This window comes from Anolis carolinensis, unplaced genomic scaffold (genome assembly GCF_035594765.1).
Source record: "Anolis carolinensis isolate JA03-04 unplaced genomic scaffold, rAnoCar3.1.pri scaffold_29, whole genome shotgun sequence".
Lineage (NCBI taxonomy): Eukaryota > Metazoa > Chordata > Lepidosauria > Squamata > Dactyloidae > Anolis > Anolis carolinensis.
The window spans coordinates 371,797-394,161 of NW_026943838.1; the positions used below are offsets into that span (position 1 = coordinate 371,797).

The 22,365-nt window shown below is 44.8% G+C and overlaps 3 protein-coding genes across 5 annotated transcripts; 2 read left to right on the forward strand and 1 right to left on the reverse strand.

Moving 5' to 3' along the window:
* Positions 1-981: 981 nt before the first annotated feature.
* LOC134294921 (zinc finger and SCAN domain-containing protein 2-like) lies at positions 982-4,006 on the reverse strand (the record flags this gene model as incomplete). Its single annotated transcript, XM_062966786.1, has 1 exon — positions 982-4,006. A coding segment is annotated over one exon (1,200 nt), but the record flags the coding sequence as incomplete, so codon positions are not given.
* A 4,838-nt stretch (positions 4,007-8,844) lies between these two features.
* Positions 8,845-13,239, forward strand: LOC107983818 (zinc finger protein 24). 3 transcript variants are annotated; one of them, XM_062966789.1, is made up of 3 exons: positions 8,845-9,148; positions 11,934-12,451; positions 12,787-13,239. In XM_062966789.1, the coding sequence occupies exons 2-3, from the start codon at positions 12,062-12,064 to the stop codon at positions 12,985-12,987; spliced, it is 591 nt and encodes a 196-aa protein (XP_062822859.1). In that variant the 5' UTR covers positions 8,845-9,148; positions 11,934-12,061; the 3' UTR covers positions 12,988-13,239. The 3 variants fall into 3 exon arrangements, with proteins under 3 accessions (XP_062822859.1, XP_062822858.1, XP_062822860.1); XM_062966788.1 differs by lacking the exon at positions 8,845-9,148 and adding an exon at positions 9,192-10,098; XM_062966790.1 differs by lacking the exon at positions 8,845-9,148 and adding an exon at positions 10,314-10,395.
* A 1,116-nt stretch (positions 13,240-14,355) lies between these two features.
* LOC107983707 (zinc finger protein 93-like) lies at positions 14,356-22,146 on the forward strand. Its single transcript, XM_062966774.1, has 2 exons — positions 14,356-16,252; positions 20,509-22,146. Exon 2 carries the CDS (start codon positions 20,670-20,672, stop codon positions 21,780-21,782), a length of 1,113 nt encoding a protein of 370 aa, XP_062822844.1. The 5' UTR covers positions 14,356-16,252; positions 20,509-20,669; the 3' UTR covers positions 21,783-22,146.
* Positions 22,147-22,365: the final 219 nt, after the last annotated feature.

Genomic DNA, 22,365 nt, shown 5'->3' on the forward strand with positions numbered 1-22,365 from the left:
GCCCTATTGCCTCCTTGTTCTTCCTTTTTCTACCAACGTAAGCAAAAAAGCCTTTTGTGGTTGTTTTTTATGTCCCTGGCAAGTCTGAGCTCATTTTGCGCTTTAGCCTTGCGAACCTTTTCCCTACAGGAGTTGGCTATACGTTTGAATTCTTCTTTGGTGATTTCTCCCCTTTTCCACTTCTTGTGCATGTCTCTTGTGAGTCTTAGCCCGGTTAGAAGTTCTTTGGACATCCATTCTGGCTTCTTCGCACTTGTTTTATTTTTTTTCTTTGTTGGCACTGTTTGCATTTGCGCCTTGAGTATTTCACTTTTTAAAAACTCTCATCTATCCTTAACTCCCTTGTCTTTTAATATTGGCGTCCATGGAATGCCGCTCAGTAATTCCTTCATTTTTTGGAAGTCAGCTCTCTTAAAGTCCAGAATGCGTGTTTGACTTGTTTTAGTTTCAGCCTTCCTTTGTATGGTAAACTGCAGGAGCACATGGTCACTTGCCCCTAAGGATCCAACCACTTCGACTGTATTGATCAGGTCTTCCACATTTGTTAAGATTAGATCAAGAGTAGCCTATCCCCTTGTTGCCTCTTCTACCTTCTGGACCATAAAATTGTCTGCAACGCAAGTGAGGCAATGTGAATCAGTTGCTTTGTATTTTAGTCTCCAGAGAAGCAGGAAAAACTTGCCAATTTCTTTTCAAAGGGACATCCTTCCAAATATTGGCTCTCTTGTCCCCTTGGCCTTTTTTCCCCTCTGAACTAAACACACCCATCACCCTCGGCCATTTCCTAGAGCCCTTCTCTGGAGACATCTCAAAATCTTGCTTGAATGGTGCTGCCCAGAACTGGACACAAGGTTATTCCAGATCAGGTCTGATCAAAGCGTAGAAGAGAGTTGACTAAAACTTACCCAGATCTAGACATCACCCTCCCGTTGGTACAGCCTAAAATCACACTGGCTTTTCAAAGCTGCTGTATCACACTCGTTTTTAAAAAACAATATTTATTCAAAGACTAAAGAAGAAAAACAAATCAAAGCATGTTTACACAAATTACAATTTTGGTATTTAAAAACAATATTTTATACAAATAATAATTTTGGTACATTTTTTTAAAAAAAGGACTATTTAACAAATATAAAGGGAACAAGGACACACACCTTGGACAATAAGAACAAAACTAACTGACATCAAACGCTAATTTACAAAACTCACTCACTATATGATTTGTATCTCTATTTACTCTTATTTCCTTTCAATGCGGTTCTATACTTCATGAATGTAGTTAATATGTCCATCTCAACGGATTCATGAATCTTCATCAGTCGTTGTAGTCATTTTTTGTCTTCCATTCTCTGCAGTTGGGGAAGGATACTGTGTGTCCTAATGGACCCTTTGCCAAAGGTGGGGATTGAACAGTCTCATATCCAGAAAGGGTTTCACTCTACACAGGGATAAGTACACACAAAGCAAGGCTGATGGTCTCATGTTCCAGGGCTCTCTCGGTATAAAGTCTGAGGTTTATTAAACAAACACAAGACAAGCCAAGACCATATTATTTTATAGGAAAACTAAAGTCTTCAGTCCAGCTAAAACAGTGGTTCCCAACCTGGGGTCCATGGACCACCAGTGATCCGCAAGAACTAAAATAGGGTTCACAGCCTCACAGTTACTACACCATTACAATGAGAGTGACTGGTCTTGCGAAACCCTCTTATAGTCCTGAGGATTATTAAATATGGTTTTCTGTGGGCGAGCAGATGACGACTAACTGGATGGCATATCAGGAATGAGAGCTGACGTGGTCTATCCAATGCAATTTTCTGAATCATCACTCCAAATAACCAAACCAAATCTAAAGTTGACCAAAAACTGATTTATAACCCTTCTGGTACTAATTTTGGAGAGTGGTCCCTTGACAAATGATCCCTAGTTAAAAAAAGGTTGGGAGCCACTGAGCTAAAATAATTGGAGCAACACATTTGAAGGAACAATGAATACAAGTGCAGGTCAAGAGTCCAATTATTGCGGACAAGTTGAGTACTGCAGATACAGGTCAGGAGTGAAAATTAACAAGAACCAAGGTCACAGTCCCAACAGTCACATGCCAGGAGTTCATTCAGCTGAGTTGATAAAACAACAACCAAGAAATCAAGAGTACAAACCGAATTTAGAGTCCCAAAGTCAAGCCAGAAAGTCAGGGATACAAACAAAGTCCAAGTCCATATACGAAACCTAGACGTCAGTCCAGAATTTAGAGTCAATGATTCAGGATACAACAAAGTCCAGAAAAGGGTTAAAAGTACAGGGCTAGCACCCAAAATTTCAACCAAGGGACTCAGGACAGATCACAGTACATACAGTACACATGCATGGGAAACAATTGATGCCATTGAATGCAGAAGAGCCAAGAAATAAGGCAGGAGTATGAAGATATGACGTTATCTGCAACCAAAGAGCTATTCTTTTTCAGAACCCTTTAATCCAGAGATCTCTGCTGCTGCTCATTTCAGCAAACCTTCACACATCATCCTAGAAGCCTGCGATGGGTCTCTTTGCGGAGGAGGTTAGGTGAACCCCTTCCAAGCTTGCTGCCATTCTGAGTGACACCTGCTCCCAGTAGCCGTCAACCAAGGCCACACAAACTCCGATTCATGGTGGAGAGAGAGCAAGGTGCTGGCCTTCCTCTTTCCTTCCAATGTGTTTTTATAGATTCGGAAACTCAAAGGCCCGTCTCCTCTAGAGGTACATGAGTTCTGTGATGTCTACTGTATGCTGAACTTTTTCTAAAGCTCTGTTCCTATTCCGTGCATTAAGGTGACTTCTCCTCTGTGTGGGTCCTTTGATGGGAACGTAGACTGTCACTCTGACTGAGGCTTTCTCCACATTTCATGCATTTATGTGGCTTCTCCCCTGTGTGGGTCCTTTGATGGGAACGTAGATGTCCACTCTGACTGAAACTCTTTCCACATTCTATGCATTTATATGGCTTCTCCCCTGTGTGGGTCCTTTGATGGGAACGTAGACTGTCACTCTGACTGAAGCTCTTTCCACATTCTATGCATTTATATGGCTTCTCCCCTGTGTGGGTCCTTTGATGGGAACGTAGACTGTCACTCTGACTGAAGCTCTTTCCACATTCTATGCATTTATATGGCTTCTCCCCTGTGTGGGTCCTTTGATGGGAACGTAGACTGTCACTCTGACTGAAGCTCTTTCCACATTCTATGCATTTATATGGCTTCTCCCCTGTGTGGGTCCTTTGATGGGAACGTAGCTTGTCACTCTGACTGAAGCTCTTTCCACATTCTATGCATTTATATGGCTTCTCCCCTGTGTGGGTCCTTTGATGGGAACGTAGATTGCCACTGTGACTGAAGCTCTTTCCGCATTCTACGCATTTATGTGGCTTCTCCCCTGTGTGGGTCTTTTGATGGGAACGTAGACTGCCACTGTGACTGAAGCTTTCTCCACATTTCATGCATTTATGTGGCTTCTCCCCTGTGTGGGTCCTTTGATGAGAACGTAGATGTCCACTCTGACTGAAACTCTTTCCACATTCCATGCATTTATATGGCTTCTCCCCTGTGTGGGTCCTTTGATGGGAACGTAGATTGCCACTGTGACTGAAGCTCTTTCCGCATTCTACGCATTTATGTGGCTTCTCCCCTGTGTGGGTCTTTTGATGGGAACGTAGACTGCCACTGTGACTGAAGCTTTCTCCACATTCCATGCATTTATGTGGCTTCTCCCCTGTGTGGGTCCTTTGATGGGAACGTAGATGTCCACTCTGACTGAAACTCTTTCCACATTCTATGCATTTATATGGCTTCTCCCCTGTGTGGGTCCTTTGATGGGAACGTAGACTGTCACTCTGACTGAAGCTCTTTCCACATTCCACACATTCATATGGCTTCTCCCCTGTGTGGGTCCTTTCATGTCTAGTAAGAGAACTTTTCCAATCAAATTGTTTCCCACATTCCAAACACTGATGTAACTTCTCCCCTGTGTGTGATCTAGGATAGAGAGGTAGAGGACTTGCCATTCTTTTATATTTATAATTCAAATATTATGCCAGGGGTTCACAGATATAACCTCCTGAGCAGCACAGTCTTTGTATTGCTGTAGCCTTCTGCTCGCTTTCCCAAGCCTCTCTTTTTTCAGCACAATCTTATTTCCTCCTCTTAACTGCATAGGTTTGTAACTTGAAATATATTTTTACTACTTATTTTTTCTTGTTGTCATTGCTGTGTATTTTGAAGTCCCTTTAGACTTAGAGCACTCCTTGGGCAAAGCTCTCACAATGTATTCTTTGCAGAGCTTTTTCAGAAGTTACCTGCAGACAAATGAGGGGAAAATCTCTTCAGGAGTTGAACAGAGAAAGATCTCATGGAACATGAAAAACAAGTCTCGTGCTGTAACAAACCCAGGGGAAGAGGGTGAGCCCATTGCTTGGTGACAAATACTTTAACACTTGCCCAACAACAAACAATCCCTCCTCAGGTCCAAAGGGGACGGTGCGCAAAGATACTCTGCACAAAATAAAATCCAACTCTACTGATTAAAATCCAACAATGCAGCAAAGCTGAAGGCATAACAGGCTGTGAACTGTGAACATTTATTTTTGGCATCTTTCGCTGAATTAAATTATTCTCAATGTCTTGTAGAGATATGTGGTCAGCCTTATATAAATTAATGTAATAATGTTTTAAAGCCTGTTGAATATTGATATCATCTATTAATATTTTATCGTCATGTTGTATCTTAACAGTAAGTCCCCTTCAGGGTAGAGAAAGGCAGGTAGAAATGTCATAAATAAATAAATACATAAATAAAGAATTGACAATTACATTTTTGGGCTTTCTTTCCTCAACGTATATGCTAACTATTTCCTTGGTTTGTTAGCTGATTCAAAATATTTTTTTTTTGCATTCTTTATTTTAGTTTCCAATTCATTAACTAGTAACACAATAATTGCTTTTGTAGGAGTTTTATCTGAGTTAGAATGTTTGAATTCAAAGGATTTTTCTTTAACTCCTCTTCTTTTTTTAATATCATCTGAAATTATCTGAAAATATTTCTGTCTATTCTTTCTCATTTCAGTGTTGCATTTTATAAAGTATCCTCTAATATAAGCTGTACTGGCATCCCATACTGTTTGAATATCTGTAACTTGATTTAAATTAAGTTCCAAATATTCTTTCAGTTTTTCTTTCAAATTCTCAATTACGTCCTCCTTTTGCAGTAGTGATTCATTCAGCTGCCATCTAAGTGTTTTTAATAATAATAATAATAACTTTATTTTTATACCCCGCCCCATCTCCCCGAAGGGACTCGGGGCGGCTTACATGGGGCCTTGCCCGATAAAACAATCAAATATCAAAACACAGCAATAAAACAGTTATCCAATAAAAACATCAATTACAGTAAAAACAATCGTTAAATCAACATAAAACATACAATATTAACACTGGAGTCTAATTCATAGAACCCAGGCAAAGTGCAACATGTGCCGAAATAGGCCGAAATGGGGAAGGGCCATTTTTTACTTTCTTTTTAATTACTAGAGTCACTGGATTATGATCTGAGATAGTTTTGGGTAGGAGTTCTGTCTTTTGAACAGGTTTTGAGTTTGGCAGATATCCATATCTTTTCCATTCTAGAGAAAGTATTTTGTCTTTCTGAAAATTGTGTACTGTATATACTCGAGTAAAAGCCGAGGCACCTAATTTAACACAAAAAACTGGGAAAAACTATTGACTTAAGTATAAGACGGGGTGGGAAATGCAGCAGGTACTGGTACATTTCAAAATAAAAATAGATAGCAATAAAATTAATGGAGGCATCAGAAGGTTAAATGTTTTTGAATATTTACATACAACTGCAATTTAAGACTTTCCAACTGTGATTAAATTATTATTCTAAGCTTCTTCAATGTAAATGTGCTTATATATTCTTCCAATAATCACCATAGTTTATTTTAACTATACATTTTGGGGGAAATGCAGTGTGTATACGAATAAAGAAAAGTGGGAAAGACGAGTGCCGAGGAGAGGAAGGCGTGCGCTGCACGGGAAAGGAGGAGAGGCTTATACTTGCGTATATACAGTATATTCTTTGCATCCCCCTCCCCGAGAGTTTGTCTTTCTTTGGTGAAATCACTCCATTCCAATCTCCCAAAAGGCACCCGTTTTCATAATGGAGGTCTGTTGGAAACTAGGCACGTGGGGTTTATATATCTGTGTAATGACAAGGGTGGGAGAAAGAACTCTTGTCTGCCCGAGGCAAGTGTGAATGTTGCAGCTGGCCACCTTGATTGACACTGAATTTCATTTTTAAAGCCTGCCTGCTTTCTGCCTGGGGGAATCCTTTGTTGGGAGGTGTTAGCTGACCCATTGTTTCATGCCTGCAATTCTCATTTTTTGAGTGTTGATTTTTATTTACTGATTTTAACCTCTGAGGATGCCTGCCATAGATGTGGGCGAAATGTCAGGAGAGAATGCTTCTGGAACATGGCCACACAGCCCGAAAGACATACAACAACCCTGTGATCCCGGCCATGAAAGCCTTTGACAACACATTGATTTTAGAGTCTTTGGGGGAGGATTTGGATTGTGTTTCCCTGCCTGGCAGAAGGGGGTGGGGCTGGGTGGCCCTTGGGGTCTCTCCCAACCCTCTGGCTTCGGGGATTCCTCGTGTCTCAGTCCTAGGCCAAGGCTGCCGCCTCCCCCTCCCCCGCCTCCTCCTCAAGGACTTGGGAGATATTTGTCTTGGGATAGAACTCCCAGGTTCCTCCAACCCTCATGCCAGGAGGGTTTCTGGGCGTTGTAGTCCAAGAGAGCCATTCCCTTTGGGGAGAGAGGGAGGGTTAGAAATAAAGTTATTACTATTACTATTATTATCATTATTCCCTCCACTCTCTTGAGCAGGGATTCCCAAACTCTATTCCTCTGGGATTTCTTGGACTTTAGCACCCAGAAGCCTCAGCTGCCTTGGCCCAAGATCAGGGATTCTGGGACATGGAGTCCCCGGAAGTGGAAGGCCAGGGCTTGGGAAGGGAGGCTCCTGAGAAGGGACCAGGCTTCCATGGCTGAACTGCTCTTGCCATCCAGAAATGCTTCCCAATGTTTAGTTGGAAGCTTTTTTCCCACAATGTGAATCAACTGCTTTCCATTTTAGTCTCCAGAGTAGCAGGAAAAACTTGCCCTTTTCTCCTCAGTGGGACATCCTTCCCCATATTGGCTCTCCTGTCCCCTCGGCCTTTCTTTCCCTCTCAGCTAAAGATACCCAAACTACTCCCACGTCTGCCTCACCTTTTGGCACCTGCTGGTCCTTCTCCACTTCGGCCTGGAGCTTCTTCTCCACGGCCTCCGCCAATCCCTCCCTGCAGACGCCCTCCTTTCGCAGGACAGCCCTCTCTGCCGAGGGAAGGGTCCGGGTTATGCGTCTGTTGCCATTTCCAAAAAAGGACATAGCCGTCAAAAAGGGAAAAGCAGCAACAACAGCAGTTCAGCAGATCAGGAGCTCCATAATAATAATAATAATAATAATAATAATAAACAGATGAAACAATAGATCACACCCTCAGCTGCTGCAGAAAGATTGCACAGACAGACTACAAGCAGAGGCAGAACACCGTTGCTCAGATGATTAATTGGAACTTGTGCCACAAATACCATCTGCCTGCAACAAAGAACTGGTGGAATCACAAGCCCGAAAACGTTACAGAGAATGAACATGTCAAGCTAGTCTGGGACTTCCGAATTCAGACAGACAGGGTTTTGGAGCACAAGACCCCTGACCTCACGATCGTGTTAAAAAAAAGTATGGACTGTCAATATTGTCATCCCAGGTGACAGCAGGATTGAGGAGAAACAACTAGAAAAGCTGACATGATAATTTAAAGATCGAATTACAAGGACTCTGGCACAAGCCAGTCAAGGTGGTCCCAGTGGGTGCAGTGGCTAAAAACCTTGGCCTGCACTTAAACACAATCGGCGCTGACAAAATTACCCTCTGCCAGCTGCAGAAGGCCACCTTATTGGGAGAGGCACGCATTACTCGCCGATACATCACACAGTCCTAGACATTGGGGAAGTGTCCGAGGTGTGATCCAAGACAGCCAGCAGAGTGTCTGCTGTGGACTCATCTTGTTATGTTTCAAATAATAATAATAACAACAACTTTATTTTTGTATCCCGCGCCATCTCTGCGAGGGGACTTGGGGTGGTTTCTCTGGGGACCAATCCCAACAATATACAATCAAATGCATTCCAATCCCAAGGAATTAATACATCAGTGCCTCTAAAACACAACATCCCAAAAGCGTAGCCCATGAGATGGGATCAGCCAAACAGTCTGGACCTGAACCATCCAGGGCTTGAAAGGCCATCACCAGCCCTTTGACTTGTGCCCAGTGACAGGCTGTCAGTCAGTGGAGGGGGGGGGGGGGTGTCAGCAACCTGGCTGCCCCGTTTTGGAAGGCGCATGCGCAGAGGGCCTGGAGGGCCGAGCAGGCCGCAGCCTCCCCGGGACAGACAGACAGACCAAGGCCGGACGGGGAAGGGAGGCCCGTCAGCAGGGACCCCGAACCCTCACCCAGCTGCCCCTGACCTGCTCCTCTCTCTCTCTCTCTCTCTCCCGAAAGGCCTCCTCCTCCTCCTCCTCCTCCTCCCTCTTCCTCGAAGGGCGCTCACAGGAAAGGGTGGAAGGCGGGGCTTCGCCTGAGGGAACTAGGCGCTTCTCCCCCCCCCCCCCCGCCTTCCCCCCTTCGCTTCACGGTCCGCCAATGGGAACCCGCCTTCCTCTCGCGCGTCATCGGTCTCCGGGCAGGAACGCCCCCTCCCCTCCCCTCGCCCTTGGGCCGTGAAGGGTCCTTCCAGAAATGGGCCAATGGGGATCGGCCTGGTCTCTCCGCGTCACCAGTCTCCGGGCAGCCTCGCCCTGGCCTTCCCGCCCGCGGGTCATGTGACGGGCTGAGTGACCGTTGGGAAGGCCGAGGCCTGAGCCGGGAGCGAGGGGGGAGGGGCGGGGAGGGGCGGGGCCTGCCTTCTTCCTTCCTTCCTTCCTTCCTTCCTTCCTTCCTTCCTTCCTTCCTTCCTTCCTTCTCTCCGAGCCCGAGCCTGCGGCCTCGTCCTCCGCCTCGTCAGTCCTGGTGAGTCTCGTTGCCAGGCCTCCTCCCGAGGGCCCAAGAGGAGCCAAGGCCCAAGGGAGGGAGGGAGGGAGGGAGGGGAGGCCGAGGAGGGCCCGGGCCTGGCCCACTCCCAGGCGGGCCTTCCTCTCTCGTTCTCTCCCTGGGAACACAGGCCACCACCGCTCTCTCTCTCTCTCTCTCTCTCTCTCTCTCTCTCTCTCTCTCTCAGCCAGGCCTGGGCAAGCTCCGGGCCTCCCTCCGGGGCGGGGTTTTGGACTCCAACTCCCAGAAGGCCTCCCCTCAGGCCCCGCAGGCCTCACCTTCACCTCCACCTCAAGACTGCGGGGAGAGAGAGAGAGAGAGAGAGAGAGAGAGAGAGAGAGAGAGAGAGAGAGAGAGAGAGAGAGAGAGAGAGAGAGCAAGGGACTGGGGAAGGGAGGTCAACAGACCAAGAGAAGGAAGGAAGGAAGGAAGGAAGGGCGCTCGGAAAGGGAGGGGCCCCCAGGGATCAGCTGGCATGGACATTCACAACAGAAGGACATGCAGACAAAGGGACAACAACAACAACAACAACAACAACAATATTTGTATCCTGCCACCATCTCCCCCAGAGGGGACTCGGCGTGGCTCACAGAAAGATCCCATACAAAACAGGAACAATATACAAGACAGCAATCAACAAGAAGCCCTGCTTGACTCTCAAGCCAAAAGTGGGTGGTAGAAATCACATGGTACAAAAGCTGACTGGCACAACCTGGGGATCCCAACCAGGCCCTGGAAAGACAGGCGCTTGGCTCCTCTGCTGCTGAATTCACAGGCCCAGTGGGGAAGACATCTCACCACGTTCAAACAGTGGACGTGGCTCTTCATGAGACATGCCGCACCGTCACAGGATGTCTGCGCCCCACACCACTGGAGAAATGATACTGTTGAGTCCCTCTGGGGAGAGAGGGCAGTCTAGAAATGAAATGGTATTTATTATTATGATGATTATTATGGCACCATCTGACATCTGTGGGGAAGTAGCAGCCTGTAATGAAAGGACCAAGGCAGTGACATCTCTGGCCCATCCCCTGTTTGGATATCAGCCAGCATGTCAATGCCTTAAATCAAGAAATAGTTTCCTAAGATCTACAAAGATACTCGCAGGAACACCTCAGCAACAACTTTATTTGTGTGTCTCCATCTCTCACTCCTTCCTTCCTGGCCTGAGATGGAGGGATGGAGAATGACCTCCACAAGAGGAAACGAAATTTGGGACAGATGAGGTATCAAAGAAATTGCTTTGGGGGGGACGGGGGACACACGGTGGTATGGGATAATATATATATATATGGGTGAAAATAACAGTGGATGCAAAAATGTATTGTAGAATTGTTTTGAATATTGAATATTATGCGTCTGCTGTATAACAAGGGGTGTCTATATTTTTTAAAAGAACTATATCAATGTCTTCTGTATCATGAGGAAAAGGAAGGGGGTGGAGGGGGGAAGAGAAGCCTTGTCTTTGTTATAGCTTTTACATCGATCTCTTTAACCCAAGCCCTAGTATTATAGACAGTGTCTAAAGTTTTGGAAGATCCAAATGTCCTCTGTGACAGAAACGAATGCACTCTTGTCCTCAGGACTTTGCCTTCCCACGCTATCCACTCTCCTTCCCGCCTTCTTTTCCAGTTCTTTGCATGTATTTCATATCATAAGGACTGCCATATAGATCTAAACTATCAATTCCATTAGTTTGTAAATTAGGATTGTGTGGGTAAGAATTCACTATGTTACGTTGTTATCTTCTTTTATTTAAACACTACACAAATATGTATTAATATATATGTTGTCGCTCTAAAATACTTAATTAACAAGGCTCGCAACCTTTTGTGTTCTAATCAAAGAGTGCTGATAGGTCAATTATTCAAAGTCTCTTGAATAAAGAGTTCAGAAATAGTACAAAATGTAACTGTATACTATTAATAATATTTTAGTCAACAGATCCTGCTTGGCCATCTTCCTTTGCTTTGTGAATTCAATGAAGGGCTTCCATTCTTCTTGGAAGTTTCTGTGTATTTGTTTGTTGTACAGCTAAAGTTAGTTTGTCCTCTTTGGCCATTTCAAAACCTTTTGTCATCCAGTTTTCTGGTGTTGGCATGTCTTGTTGTTTCCATAGTTTTGCGTATTCAGTTCTTGCTTCTGTTGTCATATAAAGAAAGAGTCTTTCTTGATGTTTCCCAGTAGAAAAAGTTATGGTTTTAATGGGATTTTGTACTCTAGAATAGTTTCCATGTCTGTGTGGATTTTTATTCAGAATTCGTTAGAATTTGGGCAAGTCCCAACATATCATGTGTGTGTGTGTATTTGAGAGTTTTTCTGGAGTTATGTAGCATCTATGTATCATTTTGTTGAAATTTTATTTAATTGTGTGACTCCTTGTAAATTTTAGTCATTTTTACCAGAGCTCTTCCCATTCTCGTGGACTTATTGCTCAGCCTAGACTTTTCACCCACTGAATCATAGGTTTTTTAATTTCTTCATCAATTGTAAAATCTTTCAGAGGAAATTGATGCAGCTTCCCAGCTGGCTTGTTTTTTGTCTGTAGCAGTTGGTTCTGCTTACAATATGAAACACATATATCAAACAACTACAATCACATTTCAAAATTCCATTTAAATTAAATTACATTCAAACCTTTATAAATATACATTTCAAGTCCAAACGCGGTCTGTCATTATACCTTGGATCATATAGTTGTCATTTCTGCTGCTACTATTGCTCAAAAGCCTGGTCCCACAACCTTTCTGCCTTTCTTTCACAGAGGAAATGTGATTTTTGGCTGAGAATTTCGGAGTAGAGCCTGTGGAGGGATTTCTTTCCCTTGAAAGAAAGAAGAGGGAGGAAAAACATCTTGGATACGGTTGGGTTCTTCACCAGAGTGGTTCCAACATGGAGAGACCCAACTCACGTGGGCCTGAAGCAGGACCTGGGGGCAGTGGGGAATCCTGGGAAAGAACCAGACATGAGTCCCTGAGTGTGGACCTTGACAGCTCGGACACACAGCGCCAGCGCTTCAGGCAGTCCTCCTACCAAGAGGGTGAAGGACCCAGAGGGGTTTGGAGTCGTCTCCACGATCTGTGCCGCCAGTGGCTGAAGCCAGAGCAGCACACCAAGGCCGAGGTGCTGGACCTGGTGACCCTGGAGCAGTTCCTGAGCATCCTGCCCCCAGAGATGGGGAGCTGGGTCCGAGAGTGTGGGGCAGAGACCTGTTCCCAGGCGGTGGCCCTGGCGGAAGGCTTCCTCCTGAGTCGGGCCGAGGACAAGGAGCAGGAAGGACAGGTGAGAGCATTCCCTCTGGGTTTCACTAACCTGGGGGCTGATGGACAGGTTGAACGTACACCCTGCCTTTCTTCCAAGATGGGACCGATGTGGGGGATGAGCAAGGCCCTGCTCCCTCGGCCTCTCTCCCCACCTGCTCTGCCCCTCCATCTCTACCGTCAGCTTGGTTGATGCTCTGCTCAAGATAGAACATAGACAATGATGGGAGGGGGAGGGGGGCATTGGTTCCAAACTAGGTTGCCATCTCAGAGTTATTCTTTCCAAAAAGGTCTATAGGACTGTGATATTTCTGAACTTTTTCCAAACTCCTTCTGGAACACTCTGTGCTATTCCAGGCCCATAATAACTCCATGGAAGTCCCTGCACCAGAGGAATCTCCACCAGACACCACCCAGAGTCTCAGGCAGAAGGAGCTGAAGCGGGAAGGAGACGGGGCTGCCGCCTTGCAGGGTGAGAAGGAACTCTTCTGGGAGTTTTGGGGGTTTGTGCCAGTGGAAATCCCGCTTTGGGGGGATGATTGCACACCCACGGTTTGAGCTTCAGAAGGTGAACATGCCGGATCATTTGGCCTTGAGATGGGTATATATCTTAAACTCATGTCCTTTGTGTGATGTTTTATGGACTTAATATGTATTTTATAGAAAGGCAGTTTTAATGTAGATCTTTTATAGTTATATATATATCTTTGTTGAATTTTGACAATGTTTGTGTTTTTAAAATTATGTTGTAACCTCCCTCGAACTGCAAGGAGAGGCGAGTAAGAAATAAAATTATTATTATTATTATCATTATTATTGTTATTGTTATATGTACACATTCAGTTGCTAGAGGTGTAACTTCAGTTTGATTTCTTTCTTGCAATAGGACTGAAAACGCAGCCTTCAGTGTCTTCCCAGGTGGGACCCTAAGCTGAGCCGAGCCCTGAAACTGAGCTGGAATACAAACAGACGGCAAAGAATCACTTTAGTCAGTTGAACCACCAAGCCCAATACTAGTTTCATTCGAACATCCTCACAGCACTGCTTGTGAGATAAAGTCCTAAACCCTAACTCATCGGTTTCTTTATAGGACTGCAATGGTCACCTCTGAGGCCTGTTTCTGTGACCAGCTTTCCACCCCTTGCTCTCTCTCCAGGGTCTGGAATGATGCTGTTGCCGAATCCTCAGCCGTTTCTCCCCCTTTGCGATGGAGTGGGACTGAGTCAGGTAAGCAGAAGGATTCCTGGGAGAGGAGGACGGGGCCTGCCGGGGTGCCTTTGGTTTCAGGATTAATGGCCAAATATCTGTTGAAACAGACAAGATGGAATGTGTTTCCTTAGAAGTGAAATACGGAAGGTACAATTGCAAACCGTGCCAACAAGGAGGGAAAAAATGAAGAGAGAACTAAAGAAACCAGAATCGATGTTCAAAGAAATTTCAACGGAGCTATGATTGAAAAGGGACATGTACAGGAAATGGAAAGGGGGGGGGGATCACCAAGGAATGTAAACAACTAATCAGCATAAGTAGGGAAAAAGTCTAACTCAGAAAATGAGGTCAGATGAAAAAATGTGCCAAGAGTAGGGTCTGTGCCTGGAGAAGGTGGTGGAATGCTAACCGGGGATAGGCAAGAGTTAGAACATGATCTCCCAAAAGGAAATGGGTATTCTACCTGAGCAAGATGGAGCAACTGGGGAAATGCAACCCAAAATGGGTAAAGAAGTGGTCCAGGAATACCTGGCCACTCTCGATGAATCCCAGTCTCCAGGGCCAGGTGAACTACAGCCAAGGGTATTGAACTAACAGCAGTAATCCCAGAACCACTGTCAATCCTCTTTGTTCATTTTTGGGAACAGGAGAAGTCCCAGCAGGCTGGAGGAGGCAAAAGTTGTCTCTGTCTCCAAGAATGGACCAAAAAGGTCCCCTAACAATGACCATCCAGTTATCTTGACTTGTCCCATAAGCAGTTGGAGCAGCTGTTTAGACTCCCGAATGTTTATGAGGAGATCGTTTGATGTGGATCAATAATAGTTATAGAGGGAGCGGATCTGTTTGTTTGCTATTATGCACTCTTTAAGGAACCAATTTTTGGATCTGACCCTGGGTTGCCTCGGCATTCTTTGCCAATCGTATAGTTTTTAAAAGATAGGTTTTATAAGGGATTCAAACCCGGTGATGCCTCCTCGAAATCTGGGATTTCAATGATCATAGTTTCTATGGACAACACTTCCTAAGAGTTCAAGATATCCAGGCACACCCCTTTTGTCTTAACGTTCCGCTTCAGCCTGGTGTATTGTGGGTAGGCTTGTCCAGGTGGGGAAGTGCTGCTTCTCTCCAAAACCAGGAGAAGTGGGAGATAGATGATCACTAAGCAAGGAATTGTCTATAGCAAATGAATCAATGTCGCTAGCTATGGAGAGTGAAGTCAGAAGATAGTCTATGACACTAGAGCCCCTTGGTGAGACTAATGTATATTCTCCAGAGTCAGGAAACTGAGTAAGTCCATTTAGCCGGGACAGGTTGAGCTGCGTGGCCATTTTGGTCAGGCACTTTCCGGCTTGGTTTCACGGTTGGTCCTTAGAGTGTCGGGCTTCTGGTGTCAGGAGAGAGTTGAAGGGATCTTTGTCCAGGCCCTCTTCTCTCAACACATTTATTCAACTAGATCCTACCCTTGCATTGAAGTCACCCGTTATCTTGACCTAAATAACAGGAAAAATGTTGGAGCAGATCATGAAGAAGGCCATCTGGAATCACTTGGGAAAAGTGCTGTAATCACTGAAGGACAAGATGAGTTTCTCCAAAACAAGTCATGCCAGACTAATGTACTTTTCAGTAGAGCTACAAGCTTGGTAGATGAAGGAAATGCAGTGGATGTAGCACATCTTGCTTTCAGTAAGACCTCTGGAAAGGCCTCCCATGGTTTCACAAACAACTAGTAAAAAGTGGGCTGGATAATACTCCTGTTCGGTGGATTTGTAATGGTTTGAGCGACAAAGGGTGGAGTGCCGCAGGGTTCTGTCCTGGGCCCAGTACTGCTCAACATGCGTATCAGGTTTTCAGATGACACCAAATTAGCAGGTATAGCTGACAGTCTAGAAGATAGGATCAGAATTCAAAATTCTGGCCTTAACATGGTGGAGAGCTGGGCCAAAACTAACCCACTTAATGTCAACAAGAATATATGTAGAGTAGTACACTTAGGCAGGAGAGAAATGCCATGCACAGGTACAGGAGGGGCAACACCTGACTTGACAATCATTCATATGATGGGATCTTGGAGTGTTAGAGGACTGCAAGTGGAACATGAGCCAACAATGTGATGCAGCAGCTGAAAAGACAATGGGATTTTGGGCTGCATCCCAAGGAATATTGTGTCTAGATTCAGGGAAGTCATGGCGACCTTCTTTCTGCTTTGGGGAGACCTCACCTGAAATTACACTGTGTCCAGTTGTGGGCATCACAATAAAAGGGGGAACATACCCTGATTCCATTTCTGATTCTATATATCAATTAAGAAATGGTTCTTACCTGTGACCAATGCGTCGTCTCTACAAAGCTTACCTTTGTGGCATGGAGGCCTTCGCCCTTTCCCTTTCAAGCAACCAGCAGGAATGTAAGTTTACTTTAAATTATTTCTTGTCATCATTTTTCTTGATATCTCTCACGTGAGGAGGGAATTTTTTCTTCTTCCGCCAGGGCCCAATCGCCTTTGAGGACGTGGCTGTGGATTTCTCCCTGGAGGAGTGGGTTCTCCTGAATCCGGACCAGAAAGCCTTGCACAAGCAGATCATGGAGGAGATGAATGGGATTGTGGACTCTCTCGGTAAGGCTCCCTCACTGATGGGGATTTCTGTTTCAAAAGGTAGTATTAGCCTAAATCGTCACAGTCACTGAGGGTCCGCAAGGCAGGGCTTGTGTTAGAAATATATGACATAAGAGTAAATAATAATAATAATAATAATAATAATAATAATAATAATAAGCACCAATTCAGACTCAAGTGGGAAGATTTCCATAACTGGAGTCAAGGCAAAGTCAGTCACTCTCTCTCTCTCTCTCTCTCTCTCTCTCTCTCTCTCTCTCTCTCTCAATCTCTCTGAGTGTTTGTGTGAGAAGAAAATAGAGGGAGGAAGCAGATTGGCTGGAGAGAGGGGCCGGAGAACGGATCATGAAAAAAAAAAAAACTTCCCGTAGCATCAGATACGCATAGGCGGCTATACACCTTATGATTGGTGTGGTATTCAACCTTGTTTTTCCTCCCAACCAGGCAGGCTAGTCTTTGCGTGTCTGAAGGCTCAGCTCTCTCTCTCTACGCTGCCTCTCCCAGCACACAAACAGCCCCCAGCCTCATTCATTTGCAAGATTGTGACATTTAATATCATGTGTTCTATGTTCTGTGCTTGTGAATGATTGGGGCTTGAGGTTTTTGTGCACAGGGAGAGGCATAGAGCAGCCATCAAACTCTGCCCCTCTCCTTCAAGTGGTAAGAGTGTCACTCATGGTAGTTTCACATCTGCAGAAATCTAGCTCTTTCCAATTGAGTGCATCTTTTTGAAACACTCTGTATATTTATTTCATCCTAAATGTTAGAAAATCCCAAATTATCTGCAGCCACTTTCCTAAATTCTTGTATGTGAAGAAGTTGCAGCTCCCCTGTAAAAGGTGTGCAGAATTAGACAGGTATTGGAATTAGAGCTGAACAAAGGGACAGTCGACAGAATGATATTTCCAAGAAGTCTCAGGATTTTGTAAGGGAAGACTACCCTCCAAAAAGCAAAGAACCTATAAATACCATCAGGAAACTGATAGTTGAGCATTCAGCTCACAACGAACAGAGCAAGGAAGTGATCTGTAAAAAATCAAGAACTTCAGAAACAAAGATGCAGAGTCCAGTCTTTAAAATTACAAAAGGCTTATTTACAAAAAAAAATTAAATAACTCCCTTTCTAAATAGTAAAGGACTGGGTCTGAGCTGCTCTCTATTTCCATCTCTTCTTGGGATTAAAAGAGAGGGAAAAACTCCAAGCCTGACACACAAGCAGAGAGAGGTCTTAATACACACAGTACACACTGAGATATAAGTCAGAAATCTGAAGCAAAAGCATGCACCATTCTACAAAACCAATCAGAATGAGAGAAAGAAACAGAGAGAACAAATAGATACATCCCAACTGTCAATCAGGAGACAAGTGGGAGGGATTCCTTCAGCCTATTCTGAAACTAGCTCACGGGAATTGATTGGAGATGGAAGAATAGAGTTCCCCCAAAGTTACGGAAGGTGCGCTAAAAGAGAGGAAAACGATGATAAAGTGAAACTATGAAAACGTTAGTGAAGCTTTGTATGTTTGGTTTACGCAGTCCAGAGAAAAAGGATCTATTTTACAGCAAAAGGCGTTGCGTTTTCGAAAGGAATGTAATGAAGGGGATCCAGATTTTACAGCAAGCATTGGTTGGCTCGACAAGTGGAAGAAACGTTATGGAATCCGTCAGCTAAGTGTTTGTGGTGAGAAGCTGTCATCAAATTATCAAGAAACGGAGGTATTCATGAAAAAAAAATTCAAGAATTTATTGAAACTGAAAACCTAACGGGCGATCAGATGTTGAATTGTGACAAGACCGGCCTCAGTTGCAAAGTGTTACCCAGTAGGAGTCTTGCAGCCAGAACTGAAGCAGCAGCCCCTGGCTAAAAGCACAGCAAAGAGAGGCTGACAATTTTAGTGTGCAGCAATGCTACCGCAAACCACAAAATGGACCTTGCAATGATTGGGAAGCCCAAAAATCCCAGAGCCTTTAAAACAGTTTCAAAAAACGCTCTTCCTGTAAAATAGTACAATCAAAAAAGTGTGTTGCTGACCAGTGAAATTTTTAAAGATGATGATGATGATGATGATGATAACGATAACACTTCATTTATATTCCACCTTATCTCCCCGAGGGGACTCAGGGCAGATCACAATACATAGAATCATAGAATAGTAGAGTTGGAAGAGACCTCATGGGCCATCTAGTCCAACCCCCTGCCAAGAAGCAGGAAATCGCATTCAAAGCACCCCCAACAGATGGCCATCCAGCCTCCACTGCCGAACAGCCCTCACTGTGAGGAAGTTCTTCCTGATGTTCAGGTGGAATCTCCTTTCCTGTAGTTTGAAGCCATTGTTCCGTGTCCTAGTCTGCAGGGCAGCAGAAAACAAGCTTGCTCCCTCCTCCCTATGACTTCCCCTCACATATTTGTACATGGCTATCATGTCTCCTCTCAGCCTTCTCTTCTGCAGGCTAAACATGCCAAGCTCTTTAAGCTGCTCCTCATAGGGCTTGTTCTCCAGACCCTTGATCCTTTGTGTCACCCTCCTCTGGACGCTTCGAACTGCTTAGGTAAACAGTGAGCTGGGCTTGAGGTCGAGCGCTCACCCCCAACCGGGCTTCAAACTGGCCACCTTTCGGTTGGTAGATCTTAGTACTGCTGATGATTTACCAGCTGTGCTACAGTCCAGCCCTAAGGAATTCGTTCCTTCCATGGATAATTTTTTTTTAAAAAAAATGACCTGCCCAGAAATGCAGTTTTGTTGCTAGTTAATGCCCCGACACCCCCTGATGCAGAGGAGCTTCAAGAGGGGGACATGAAGGCGATGTTTCTTCCACATAATGTAACCGCCGTATGACAACCGATGGATCTCGGCGTTTTGGAAACGCTCAAAAGGAACTATCGCAGGAAGCTATTGTCGGCAATGATAGAAGAAATAGAATAAGGGCAAGACAGGATTGAAAAATGGAAACACATCCATGTAAAGGAAGTTGCCTCTTGGGTTGCAAGGGCATGGACTGTGGTTGGGCTCCAACAATTGCCAGGTCTTGGAAGAAGTTGTTAGGCGAAGGTAAGGATGAGATTATGGGAAGGAAAAGCACAGATGAAACCGAAGAAAGCATTCTACCCTTAGTACAGTGTGTCCCTCGGTGTGAGAATGCGTCTTCGTAAGAAGTTGGAAGCTGGATGAACGAAGACGATCAGTATGAAATAACGGATGAAGAAATTGTTGCTCTTATCAGTAACGATGGCGACAAAAACTGATGATCAGGCATCAACTGTCAAGCCTCTCCGAATGTTGCACAAGGATAGGGTTAGGGTTCTAGAAACCACAATGACACACATCGAGCAACAACAAGAAGCGACAGGGACTGACAAAATTATGCTGCAAAGATGGCGAGACTTGGCAGCGGAGAAACAGCAATTGTCAGAAAAGCAGGCAAGGATCACAGATTTTTAAAAAAAAATCTTCACAAGACTGAACTTTTTACGGATTTAACTTCCAACAGTGTTAGTTTATGCAATTCTATATAGTCAATTTTAGTAGTAAACACTTTTGTAGTCAATGGTTTCAATACATTGCGATGTTTTGGTGCTAAATTAGTAAATACAGTGATTTCTCCATAATGTTACCATGTATTGAACCGCTTTTTCTGTCAATTTGTTGTAAAACATCATGTTTTGGTGCTTAATTTCTAAAATCATAATGTAATTTGACCTTTGATAGGCTTTTCCTTAATCCCTCCTTGTTATCCAACATTTTCACTTATCCAATGTTTTGCCAGCCAGTTTATGTTGGATAAGCGAGACTCTGCTGTTCTCTGAAATTAGGTATGGGATCTTCTACGTTGGAGCGGAAAAATACAACCTTAAGGGAGCATGGGAAGAGAGAACTGGGATTGGGGGAGAGAAAGAAAAAGGAGGGAAGGATGGTGAAATGGGTGGTAGTTGGTAAAGTCTAAAGCTAGAGAAAAAGGCAAGCATTTGGATGTGAAGGGAAAAGGCATCCATTCCCCAGAGAGAAGGAGACGGAATAAAAAACCGGGCTGGGCTGAGCAACAGGGAGCCTCAGGAGTGTATGTTACTCATCTCTCTCTTAGAGGCTCCAGGCAGACAACCAGGGTCCATCTTTACTGAAGAAGGGGAGGGGAAAGGACAACAGGCATATCTTCTTTTCCTCCATGTCTGTGTTGTTTTGAGGCTCATTTCAGTCCACTTCTTATCCCACTTCCTTATCACTCACACTGAGGAATGATTGTTTCTGTTCTTCTTCACAGTAGATAATGGGGAGAAGAGCCATGTATGCACCAAGTACAGGAAGCATTTGGGACACAACTAGGCCTTTCGTCGAGACCAGCAAGCCCACAGAGAAGATGGAGGTTCTGCCAGAGAAAGGCCCGACAAATGCAATGTATGTGGGCAGTGTTTTACCCAAAATATGGCACTTGTGCTTCACAAGACACCCGATGCTGGGAAAAGCCATCTTAAAGGGAAAGTATCTGCAAAATGTGTGGTGAAACACAAGAAATTTCACACGGGTCAGGAACCATACAGATGCCAAGAGTGTGGGAAGTATTTTGCTTCCAGTTCAGCCTTGGTGAGGCTCAAAAGACTCCACACAGGAAAGAAGCCACACCAATGCCAGGAGTGTGGGAAATGTTTTGCTTTCAGTTCAGCCTTGGTGAGCCACAAAAGACTCCACACAGGAGAGAAGCCATACAAATGCCAGGAGTGTGGGAAATGTTTTGCTTCCAGTTCAAACTTGGTGAAACACAAAAGACTCCACACGAGGGAGAAGCCATACGAATGCCAGGAGTGTGGGAAATGTTTTACTACCAGTTCAGCCTTGGTGAGGCACAAAAGACTCCACACAGGAGAGAAGCCATACCAATGCCAGGAGTGTGGGAAATGTTTTGCTTACAGTTCAGACTTGGTGAGCCACAAAAGACTCCACACGAGGGAGAAGCCATACGAATGCCAGGAGTGTGGGAAATGTTTTGCTTCCATTTCAAACTTGGTGAAACACAAAAGACTCCACACGAGGGAGAAGCCATACGAATGCCAGGAGTGTGGGAAATGTTTTGCTTCCAGTTCAAACTTGGTGAAACACAAAAGACTCCACACGAGGCAGAAGCCATACGAATGCCAGGAGTGTGGGAAATGTTTTACTACCAGTACAGCCTTGGTGAGGCACAAAAGACTCCACACAGGAGAGAAGCCATACCAATGCCAGGAGTGTGGGAAATGTTTTACTACCAGTACAGCCTTGGTGAGGCACAAAAGACTCCACACAGGAGAGAAGCCATACCAATGCCAGGAGTGTGGGAAATGTTTTACTACCAGTACAGCCTTGGTGAGGCACAAAAGACTCCACACAGGAGAGAAGCCATACCAATGCCAGGAGTGTGGGAAATGTTTTACTACCAGTACAGCCTTGGTGAGGCACAAAAGACTCCACACAGGAGAGAAGCCATACCAATGCCAGGAGTGTGGGAAATGTTTTACTCAGAGTTCAGCCCTTAACCAGCACCAGAGAACACATACAGGCTAAAAAACAGCCATTGTGGGAAAATGTCTGATTTCAAACAGGACCCTTTGAGAAGTTCTGCGTCAGATTTGGTGGAGTCCCCGTTCTTGTCATTTGAATCCCTAAGTTGGAGGTCCTGTTCTCTGGAATAGCAGAAAGCAAGCTCTGTTTGACAATCCCTCAGAGCAGTGGTTCTCAACCTGTGGGTCCCCAGATGTTTTGGCCTTCAACTTCCATAAAGCCTAACAGCTGGTAAACTGGCTGGGATTTCTGGGAGTTGTAGGCCAAAACATCCGGGGACCCACAGCTTGAGGACCACTGCTTCAGAGGGTTAAATATGATTGTCATGTCACCTCATCTGAAAAGAAATAAACCATATGTAATTCCATCACTTGTTCCTTTGGGCTTAGTTTCCAGCTCCATTTCCACCTTGGTTGCAAATGTCAAGTTTGTGAACGTTGTGCCCCTACAGAAACATCCTCTGTTTTCCTCTTTAGTCGGGAGTGGTTAGTTTGCATATTGTAAATAGCCGTTATGGGAGGGATCCAGAGTTAGCCCCTTCCCTTTCAGACAGTGGCTCTCAACCAGTGGTCCACGAACTACCAGT